The following is an 11922-nucleotide window of genomic DNA, read 5'->3' as shown; positions in this document are numbered from 1 at the left end:
ACACCTCTTTTCTTAATCAGCTTCTTTAATGACATTATGGTGGCGCTTCTTTACCTGATGGCAAATAAAAACCACTGGTATAACTGGCATGTTATGATCTCCAGTGAAACTGAATTTTGGTGAAGCTGTAAGCACCAATAATCAAAGCTAAAAATATATTTTAACATCAAAGCATGTAATAAAGTCAACTTTCACCTTTTTAGCTGGATTGCTTATTTCTTTTAATACATTTTTTAATAAACTGTACAAACAAAAACAAATCAAGCACCACACAGTGAAATGAATGCAGAACAACAGTCACTCAACCAAAACGATGCAAAATAATTCCTTTATTTTTCCTTTGCCCGTCACCATCAGGGTAAAATTTAATAACTCATTACTAGAGGCATTCCTGTCCTAAATGTCCTTGTTGCAGGTATTGTTTGCAGTGGTTAAAATAAGTTATTCAGTGCCTCAAATAATGTACATCTTTTTAAATTGCATTTATACATCACAGATGTCCAAAGTACTTGTTCTGTGCTCAAAGGGTCCAGTGTCAAATCCTTGATGTTAAACACCAGCGACATGAAACCTAAGATCGCTCAAAATAAGCTGTAGGTCCAGCATCGTTTTACAGAGTGGGACGGAACAAACCTGGACACATTTTAAACTTTTTTTAATATAAATATTACAATCATAATATGAATGATAATATCTTTTTATAGCCTCCATTTCCTGACTGTCGCTGCACAAAAACAAAGAACAATCGCACAGAGGGGTTCATATTAAAGGGTAAATAAGAAATGTCTTTTCGAGTTTTGAGATGGTTCTGACCCTAAAAAACAGACATGGGTGACATCTGAGGTTGCACAAAATTTAAAATGCTGTGAGCAACCGTTTGGCTGTATAAAGAAACTGAGTGCCTAGAGGTCCATTATTGATGGTAATAAAAGGAGAAAACTGAAAATAACAAAAAAATATGTATTCTTTTAGAAATCTGAACACCACAGCGCAGATAGTGTAACTTACTAAATCATTTATTCTAGCAGAGAACCAGTCAAGGGGACAGTTTATAAAAATAAGTTTGTAGGCAAAGTTTTAAAGTTACAGAGTTACCCCCTTCTGAAAAGTAGAGGGTTGGTCAGCAGGCAGAGACAGGACGAAAGGAAAAAAAACATTGGCACATGACTAACAACAAGGCAGACGTTTCTGCAGCAGACAGGCGGATGATGGGAGACAGTCACCCGTCCAGATCTAGAGCAAAGTGAATAGTCAGCAATACCACGTATCCTCTTAAATCAACCCGCAGGTTATTAAAACCAAGCTCTCATGTCGGTCCCATCCTGTTAGTTCACTTTGTCCTGGAATATGTAGAGGTTGTTCGTAGTTGCCACGGCGATGATGTTGTCCTGTGGATGCCAGGCAGTGTGTAAGATTTTCTTGTTGAAGTCCAAACTGTCCACGCTGATTTCGTCCTTCTTGCGCTTGCCGCCGGTGCACACCTTACGAGGCCTGAGGACCTGCAGGGGCTTGCCGTTTTCCCGGGACGCCTCCAGCGTCGTGTCCCGTCGATGGCCACGGTCGAACATCCGGAAGAAGTTGTTATAGGAACCAGTCATCACCACACTGTCAGAGGAGGAGGAGAAAGAAAATCGGCTTTAAAAACTGCTCCCATATCTACAGCACCACCCACAGCTAACGGCACCATGGGTTAAGATGGGTGCAAACACCTTAAAACAAATGCATCTTTCATTGCAGTAGAAAACCAAGCCTTTTGTTAGAGTATGATTATTTAGCAGGAAAGCACTCCCACTTTTAAGGCCTATTTAATACCGTAATTATTGGCAACACCTTCAGCTACCATGACATCACTTGGTTCACTTTGTTTTCTGTAAGATTTAGTTCTGGGGGGTGAGCTCGCCATGAAAGAAGGTTGATTTTGTATCAGCTGGAGCATTTTTCTGGGTATTCTGAGTCAGTATTTTTCCACAAGACCCATCAGTTTTCTGACAGTAGAGTCACAAGATTATTATTTATAATGCCCTATAATGTTGAAAATTGGACAATGAAATTTCATAATATAATTGAGGTTTAACAAAACCACATTTTCAAATGGCAGGGGTGCTCAGTTTTAGTAACAACATTTAACATGAGTAATACACTTACTTCCACATTCCCTTAAATTGGGTCTGAAGGGAAGAGAGTTGCAGCTAGCACTCAGATCTATGCAAGTGATTAGAACGAAGCAGCTTTTTCAGACAGAGTCAGTAAAGTCCTGTGATGATGGACTTTAATATTTATTAAAATAAAAACCATTCAACCCTCATCCAAAAATGAGTGCACTGTAACAAAGGACAAAAACGTTACATATTCCACACTGGTTATGCAGCGCTTCTTTTAAATACTCATCTTTTTTTCCCCTTTTTTTTAAACCTGACCAAGTGGGCTCATTTATTACTAAATAAGGCCTTTTTTTCCCTTTTAAGGAGAGTGCTTTAAATTAGAAATGAAGTTGTTGAATCATTGGTTAACATTTAGATATCTGGTGTGTATCTTAATTTTCTGTTTTTCCTGTAGCACTTTAAATACTTGTCAAAATCTTTAACATCTTGGGCACTGAAATCTGTAGGTTTGGGCATCTATTGCAGTAAATCCCAAGTTGAATATGTCACTAACTGAGAGCTTTTATTTGGTTTATATCAGTCAGAGAGGATTAAACAGTCTGAAGTGACAACAGCAGGAGTTTATGGTGGTGTTGTAGGATTAAACAGTGCTTGAAGACAAGCATGAACGTGCAAATTAGGGAATGGCAGATTTCAGACTTCATGATTGGCCAGGATTGGAAACCGGCTAGTCTGAATCATACGCTGGATCTAATTAATGGTATTGGGGCGAGAAAAAAAAGAAAGTAGAAAGATGGCTTAGAAGTTACAAGTACTGCTGAGAAGTACAAAAAAATACATTTTCAGAAAAGCACAGCTGCAGTAAAAGATTTAAAAGAAAAAAGTTTTCTACACCGGGAGACATTACAGATTGCATTAAAGTGAGCAATAGAAAAATCTAAAACTGCCATTTATCCTGGCAAATGATCACATCTAAAAAATAACTATCCTAACTCCTATATTGTGGATTAAGAACAATAGATAGAAAAGCTGAATGTATCAGTATGAGATACTGATGTTCTATAAACATCAATATCTCAAGCTGATGTGCATTTTGTCCTTTTAAATAAATACAGATAACAGGTAGACAAAAAGACAAAAAAGGGATTTTAGTTTTACATTTTAGTAAGAATTTAAAGCAGAGGGAAGCTTGGTTTTTGTGATACTAACCTTGCTAATTCTTACATAAGCAAAATTCTTAATTCAACATTTGATTCTATTTTGAAATATCAATAAAACCCTATCATTTTTTTTTACTGAGTATAACATTCCTGCAACCTATTTTTGCTTATGTTTCTTAAAGAATAAGACAAGTCTATGAAACTAACAGATCAAAATTAGCTGAAAAACTGATAACATCTGTGCCTGAAAAGCCTTGTTTGGTGCAGTTCTTCAACAGTAAACTTTGTATGCATTTTTGTCCATTGAGAGTGCAGAACATCTGAATATTTGGAATAAAAATGCCTTTTTTGATTGAAGTGGTTTGACTTCCTTTAAACGGGCTGCTGTTCAGGAATCCAGTTGCAAAGCCGATTTGACTCCGGGTCTCATTTATCCTGTTTAAACAGGAGTACTTCTAGGCATTTCCACACCCTGAACTATACAAACACCATAAGGAACATCCCAACATTTCATGTGCATGACATGATAGAAAACAAAAGGTTTCAGAAGAATCTACGCCCAAACTTCTGGAAAATGATTTATGAAGCAATTCTTAGAAATTATTAGCATCATGCTTGTACCTGTCATCTCCATTCCAGCAGCACTCAAACTTGTCAAAGATGCAGTCATTCTCGTAGAGCGAGCACAGCTTGCTCCTCAGGTACTCATGAACCTGAAATGATTGAATGGGGCAGAATAGTGAAGAAGCAGAAGAAACAATCCTAAAACTCTGGATCTAATCTGATTTTTAACATCTTTACTGAAAAAGTTCTTTATAAATCCAACTATTAAACAAAGTGTTTAGCCCGACCCCTAGTGGCCATTACAGAAAGTTCAGTGGCTTTAAAAAAAAAAAAAGAAAGAAATTCTTGTCATTTCATTGAAGGCAGGGCTCATATTATTAGACTTATCTCCTTTGTACTTGATAATATTTACTAATTAATAATTAAAAACCTCTATGGCTCATGCTCAGAAAAAAAAATAAATCAGAGATTTAATAGTTCATCAAATCCTTAAGGATAAGTAGTCTCTGGTCATCGTGTAGCATCTGTTGTGGAGAATTCTGCCTCACAAATTCTAGAATACCTCAGATTCTCTGATAAACTATTAAAAATATTAAATATACTTTATCTTTAAATTTAAAAAGTTATTTGAATCCTTTGTAGCTTGGTTTTAATATGATAAAAAGCCCTAACCAAATTGTAAGAGTCTGAAATCTGATCTTTGTCCGCTACAGTAAAACAAGATTATAAACTCTAAATGGCCAACCCTACTCACTGGGGCTGGATGGGTTTTAAAATCTCTACGTTTACAGCCAACTAAAAACCTCGAAGCAACACTTCAGTATTACTGCTCCTTCTTACCTGGTACGTCTCCACTGGCCTGTTTTCCATGTTCAAGTCCCATATCTTTACGGATAAGTAGTCTCTAGTCATCATGTAACGTCCGTTGTGGCTAAACTTGACATCCGATATGGAGGATATGATCTCTGAGAAGAAGGAGCGGTTGCTGGGGTTTTCAGGCTCTTCAAACACTGGAAGAGAGAAAGACAGACCTATAGAGATCAGAGGCTTCTTCATCAGATAAAGAAAAGCAGTAACTGATGTCCCAGCATCAAACAATTACCAAGCGGAAAAAAAATTAACATAACTAAAATCAATTATAATCATTTTCTTTTGATGATTTAATTTCCAACAATCAACTCCTTGAGCTCCTGTAGCTCAGTCCCATCAGGCCATCACCTTTAGGTCATACATGTTAAACCATAACCTAGCTCACTGTGTGATACCAGTTGCTGCAAATATTTACTTTGTTATATTTTCATTGTTGTGAAATATGATCAGTTTCATATCAATTTTCACCGCTTGAACTTTGTTGCCCTTTAAAATTAATTAATTATCACCTCCCAGAGGGGCTGATTCAGTTAAAAAGGAAAAGTTTTTTAAAGGAATATATTTAATTGCTATTTTCTAATATGAAACTTAAAAGCATAGTGGAGGATTTTGGTGAATTTTTGAGAACTGCTCTCCACTTCAAAAAAATGCACATGCACAACCCTGTACCCACTACCAAGAGAGAATGCCTATTAAACGTGTGCGAGAGCGTGCACGAGCCCATTTCTCCCTGTGCACGCTCGGTTTAAAAGTTGTTTGCATTGCTCATACAAGCTTCCTTTCCAAAAGAAGATTTCCAATTTTTTCCACCATGTCACACTCACCACCGGTAAGTGAAAATGGGGACAAGCACGTAGGACGGCTTTACATAAACATATCACCAAAATGATTGAAAATTAGGAGGACAACTTATTTTGATGATCCACTGCAAAAAAAGAACATCCTCCACTATACCTTTAAGTAAGAAAAAAAAAAATTCCTTAATTGGATAAGGTTTGAAAAAAACTTTAGATTACATTTTTAAGCCATATCGCTTCAGCCCTAGTTTCTATTTAGCTTAGCAGGGCAGTGACTCTCAGCCTTATAACCTCAAGTGACATTCAAAGAACAACAGTGTCTGAACCAGCGTTTTGGGATTTTCTGTGGAAAACGTTCCGACTTGAACTCTGAGACCGATGACGTCAAAATAAACAGCTGGAAAATGACAGACATACAGCTGTTCCTCCAGAGTGGCTTCAGTTCTTGACTGGTTTAATTTTTAAAACCGTCTCATCCCTTCAAAAATGAACCTCTTCCTGTGTTACTGGGAGATTTCATCTGAGTTTCAAAATAAATAAAAAAACCTAATTTATCCAAACATTCCTGCAACCAGAAACCTTAATACAAGCAGCTTAAATTATGTTTTGTTAAAGAGTCGCAAACCTGATCAGTTGATCCGTCTGTAACAGCACTGCAGAGTTTGAGGAAAACTATCTTTAGAGCAGATATTTCAAAACCACCTGGGGATTCTCAAAGGTTAACTCTGTTAGAACCGAATTAAAAGTATTTATGGATTCAGATGAAAAAAAATAGCTTTTGACCCAATTTAAGGGTCAAATTTAAAGGTTCAAAACATAGTTCATGAAGCTCAGAGGCAGCCTGATCATTCTGATTGATCATCAGCTTTATCATCAATGAGGTTTTTTAAAGTAAAACCTCATTGATGATAACTTAAATTTTACAAGAAAAAAATTACTTCATTGGTGGCAGGATTCTCATGAGTCTTTCTCTAGCTTCTGACAGAAGGAGGTTCATTACTTTGATGCATTGGCAAACTGGGACAGAACCAGATTTTCAGAATCAAGGTGGGAACTTCCAGAGAACCGGTACTAAAGACGCTCTAAAGGGCAGGTTATCCTCCCGCAGCAGTGTGTCGCAGTGAGCTTGTCGCAGATATTCTTGATTTTTGCCCAATATTGAAGCGTGGTCTGCACTGTTATTCCACGCTACAACGCAAGAGGGATAGTCACGAACTAGCTGTGGGTCTAGATACAGCCGAAGCAGTGAGGAAGTGGGCGCAAGTTTGTGTGACAACTGAGGGACATGAGGGCGAAAAAGAGCGGGGATCAAGGTGGAAAAAGGATCCTAGCGTTCTCCTGCTCCTTACTCTTCTAGCTTGTTCATCTTCATGAGTCGTTTTCCACAATGGCGGTAAGGTAAGGTACCAAACAGGAAATACGCAGGTGCATAGTTACGCATCTGGTTTCTGAGTAAAAATCAACCTTAACAGCAGCGTGGTGGAAGTTTATCCGAATTTTACCCTTTTTTATTTTATCTATTACCTTTTTCTGCAAGAGGTTGAAGATTTTAAAGGTTTTTTTTAGTGTGATACTTTCCTCAACATTTCAGAAACCCTTAAGGCTCTAGAAGCAGATGATCCGACAGCAAAGTATCTCCTGAGGAGAACAGAGATAAACTCACACTTTGAGTGCTTGTCACAAAGCGCTGAAATTCTCATGTCACACAGACGAATGGTTCCTTTGCTGCTGCTGTAGACAAAGGTGTTGCACTGGTGAGGATGAAACTCTGCTGCTGTGATCACCTCAGTCAGCTCCTCCATGTTGGCTGGTTTAATGTCCACAATGTCTGAGGAACATGCGGTCAAGGAGGGGCAACCGTTGCACCGCTGCACATCGACATTTTTACAGTAAAGAAAGAAGGTGGAAAAGTGGAGTAGGTTGGTTGTTAAGGATACTGAAGCTACGGTCGGTGATCTCCAGGTTCCAGAGGTTGATGCGGAGATCGTCCGCAGACAGGTAGGTCTCGTTGTCGCTGTTGACCGAGACGGAGTTGATGTGGTAGGTGTGAGCGTTGGCGAAGACCCTCCGAGGACTGGCTTCCACCATCAGGTCCATAGGTATTAAAACGGGTACCTGCACCCAGAAATCGCTTTTGAAATAGTTTTTTTTATTTAGATCAAAATTATCTGTCGCTACGTTTTAAGGCCAATGCAGATAGATTATTTTGACCTGGACATGTGCTGCTTATTTTCTGGACAAATATTGGCTGATATTGCTATGTCTTCCCCATTTACATAAAGAAAATAACACGATAAAAAACTTTGCAGAAGTATCGATTTAAACAAAAAAATAATATTTATCAACAAGTTAAAGAAAATGTTAATGCATCTCAAGGAGTTTGTTTCCAAGATTAAAGACGTTTTGCTTCCCATCCAGGAGGCTTTTTAAATTAAAAATGTCAGAATTGGGAAGCAAAACATCTTCTAACTTGGAAACAAAGTCCAGTGGATTGTTTAACTTTTTTTGGAATGACTATGACCAGGATAACTGAGAGTCTTCACCAGCAATGGATCTCAAAGTATGTCCGCTGAAAGCACTAATGAATCAGCGAATGTATACCAGGATCAGCTGATACCAAGAAAAACAATGCTTAAATAGGCCAAAATAATCGGCCGATCGATCAATCCGTCAGTCTCTAGTCAAGATTTACTTATAGAAGCAGAGTTTGTGGTTCTGACTGACCCGCAGTGCTGTGATAGTGTTAGGATCTCTGTATCGGCCATCCTCCTCTTTGAGATTGTAGCCATCTGGTCGCTTGTCCCGTTCGCTTATTTTCCACAATTTAATTGTTTTATCTGTTCAAACAAAGAGAGCACATCAGATTGATGAAAAAACGTCATTCTCTTCCACATTCAGTCATGTTACAACCACAGATGTATTTTATGTCACACTAATGCAAAGCTGTGCATAGCTAAATTGAAGGATCACAAGATAAAATCCATTGCAACCAACTGACTTAAGGAATAATCCAGTTTTAAACAAAATAACAGTGTGGAACTGTGGTGATGGCAGCATGATGCTGTAGGGATCCCATTCCTTTGTAGATGTCACATTTCAAAATGCTGAAAACTCTCATCATTAATATAGTAGCATTATTGCAAGATGTTAAACATGTCCCAAGCTTTAGCTTAGCCACATTAGCTGGCTTCAGCTAGCTCCAAACAATTAACTACATCACATTTACTGGACTTTTAACCTGAGCTAGGTATTTATAAGAAATAAATGTTTGCTGCTAAAGCAGAGATATATATATATATATATATATATATATATATATATATAAAAAAAATACTGTAACAAGCTGTGGGAATAAAACTCAACTTAAATCGACACCCTCAATTTTTAGCTTATTCAAAACAATTTTCCAAAAGATAAAAAAAAGTTTTAATTTTGTCATGAAGGTAAATATATAAAAGGGTTCAAGCCAGTACAGTCAAAGCAAGACAAATGTCTGGTACCCTGATCTAAACATGTTTTTTTGCCGCAGTCATTTTATTTTGTAGATTTAATAATTTTTCAAAGATAAGTGTTTGTATTAAATTCAACCCAAGGACCTTTGCTATGACATTTTCTATAAAAGACTTAGTGAAAACAGTTTTGACATTTTATCAAGCAAACATTTCTATTCAGGTCTAAGGAATGCGATAAAAAATGAATAAAAACTTCTGAAAAGGGGGTATTTGAAGCCAATAAAAGCTGGAGATTTACCATTCGTGGACAAGAGGAACTGAGCAGCGTTCTTTTGAGGAAGCCAGCGGATCTTGTTGATTTTCTCCTCTATTTCTAAACTCTTTAAGTAGTCAAACTCGGGTTCGTGGCTCTGGAAGGTGCTGTAAACGTTGTATTCGCTTCTGAACTGGGGCAGACTCTTGTTCTAAGAGGAGAAATGCAGACATTTGTTTACCAGTTTCCTGTTTGATAAAGTTTATTTCCTCCAAAAACACTGAAATATTTGTAACCATCTCAAAAAAGAAAAATCGTACAATACACTTGATATACAGTGTCAATAAAAGGGAAAACAAATAAGGCTTTACTTCTATTTCCTGCTGGAAGATGACGACACGCCCACCCTTGTCTCCAGTGGCGAGCAGCTCTCCTGTGTGGTTAAACTCGACCGTTGATATAATGTCCGCTGGGCAGAGAGATGACGGGGATCAGGGAGGTGGAGAGGAGAGATTCAGATGTTGGAAAACAGAGTCAAGAGAACAGGATCAGTTTTCTTTTCACCCCAGTTGCTAAATCTGCCTTTCACGTCTCCCCCAGCTGTACTGTACTCCACAAACTGAATCACGCTCACATATCCTTGCACACTAGCTTAGACCTTTGTTGCCCACTGGAGCAGAAAGACAATGAGCGACCAGATTGTAGCGAGGGGCCTTTGTGCTGTCGGAAGCGCCTGAGGCCCAGAATGGGGCGTCATACAGGAGAGTCTCAGCACTGATCAAGTGCATTTAGTCATGTTGCAAATAAAATCTTCAATGCATCCTGCTGAGGAACACATAAATGTGGTGTCTAATTGCTGTTTGAAAGAAACTAAAAATAGTAGGGATGCACAATATAATCGGCCCCCCTATCGGTATCGGCCTGTATCGGCCTTAAAACTGAATATCGGACATCGGCCACCCCACCGATATTTAACCCGATATTTGATCAGCTTCTGAGTTTCTAAAGTCTAAAAAAATAAAATAAAATACTACTTCTTCCTCAAAAAGTTATTTTTTACAGACTTAAAAACTTCTAAAGACGAGGGAAAACTATTGATACATTAAAATATCACAATATCTTCATATGCTGATATATTGCCATTTCAAAACACCATATCAATCTTTTTTACTAATGAAATATTGCTATATGTCATCGTTATGCTCTGAAATCCCCGAAAATTTGCCATATTTTTATATGTTGATATACTGACGCGGTATCGATCTATTTTACTAACAAAATCTCACAAGAATTTGCAAAATATCACGAGTTTGTAACAGAACGATGAAATTTCACGAGATTTTGAAAGTAAAATAGAGCGATACCGCGTTTTTAAAAATCAATTTGATATCAGCATATGAAAATATATTTGAGTATATTATTTTTCAAAGTGTCAGAAATGGATAACAAAACTGCTATTTTCAATGACTACTTATTTTTTTCCAGCTTTTTTAATCAGTATCGATATCGGTTATCGGCTACATGAGTTTTAAAATATCGGCATATCGGATATCGGCCAAAATCCCAATATCGTGCATCCCTAAAAATTAGTAAGAATCACAATTTTACATATATTTTTTAAATATGGTCAAGCCTCTTACGGTAATTTATTCAGGTAAGATAAAAAAAAAAAATCCAGAGACTATCAGTGAAACATGGTGGTGAGTCCATCATGCTGCGGGGATGCTTTCTTTCATCAGCGACAAGATTGCAGACTGCATTATCTTTTGTCAAATAAAGTCTAAAAAAAACAGTGACATTTTTTTGATTTTAACTTAGTAGAATGGGACAGAAACTCAGGCTCCATAAACGGCTTTGTTAGCCAAGAAAGGCTGTCACCACGAGTGATCTCAAATGCTTACATAAGCTCATTTTTAGTCATTTTTACTGAAAAAAAAGAGACTTAATTAAAGGCAGGACTCTGCCTGTTTGGGTTAGGTTAGGGTGGAGGGACAGTGAAACTAAGTGATGAGTCTCTAACCTGAACGGTAGATAAGGGAGTGTTTTCAGTCACAAAGAAGTACTTTCATAGTGGTGGGCAGGGTTTAAATAAAGCAACAACGCCATCATCCGTGTTTACTTTATAGATGAAACCATACAAAAGAAAAAGGCTTGATGCATTTTGTACGAAGAGCTAAACATTGGAGGGTAGGAAGTAAAAATGTAAAAAACACTGCACAAAATGGATCAAGAGCTTCATTATCTAAACTCATAAGACTAAACTGTAGCGTTGAAATGTTTAATCGGAGTAAATGCAATTAGTAGGTCATTTAAAAAAAGAACTTCACACATGACCTTTATCTAACCAGGTGGTTAGATAGAGGTCATGTGTGAAGTTCTTTTTTGTGTGGATTTTTTTTCTCTCACAACATTGACCTCAAATCTATTTATTTTATTATTCTATGTGAACTAGCTTTAAACAGCCAGCACTTTTGTTAAGTTCATAAGACACTTTATTTTATTTATTTGTTTCCTTTGTCAGGTGTATTTTATTTGTTTTAATGCAAGCATTTGTGTTTGTGTCTTTGAACCTTAATGTTAAAAATAAATATGCAAATATTGTCAGAACATCTTCCATGTCTGCATGTGTTCCTTAAAATAGTGTTTTTTTTTTTTTTATCAAAAAGATGAGAGAAAATGTTGAAATGTGAAATAATTTTAGGAAATATTAAATATTATCTGCTG

General features: G+C 37.1%; 1 protein-coding gene across 1 annotated transcript in view; it reads right to left on the bottom strand.

The window, feature by feature from the left end:
• Positions 1-223: 223 nt before the first annotated feature.
• The window catches only part of LOC107102145 (serine/threonine-protein phosphatase 2A 55 kDa regulatory subunit B alpha isoform-like), a 17656-nt gene continuing 5957 nt past the window's right edge, over positions 224-11922 (bottom strand). Inside the window, exons 3-10 of the mRNA XM_015401334.1 lie at positions 9570-9667; positions 9244-9409; positions 8218-8330; positions 7431-7608; positions 7157-7321; positions 4667-4836; positions 3884-3975; positions 224-1605 (exon numbers count right to left, since the gene is read on the bottom strand). Coding sequence (XP_015256820.1) covers positions 1326-1605; positions 3884-3975; positions 4667-4836; positions 7157-7321; positions 7431-7608; positions 8218-8330; positions 9244-9409; positions 9570-9667 — 1262 coding nt within the window. The 3' untranslated portion in view covers positions 224-1325. The remainder of the gene's footprint in view (positions 1606-3883; positions 3976-4666; positions 4837-7156; positions 7322-7430; positions 7609-8217; positions 8331-9243; positions 9410-9569; positions 9668-11922) is intronic.

This window comes from Cyprinodon variegatus, unplaced genomic scaffold, assembly GCF_000732505.1.
Source record: "Cyprinodon variegatus isolate N-32 unplaced genomic scaffold, C_variegatus-1.0 Scaffold32, whole genome shotgun sequence".
NCBI lineage: Eukaryota > Metazoa > Chordata > Actinopteri > Cyprinodontiformes > Cyprinodontidae > Cyprinodon > Cyprinodon variegatus.
Note: the sequence above shows the minus strand (reverse complement) of the source record. Positions and strands in the feature narration are given on the sequence as shown.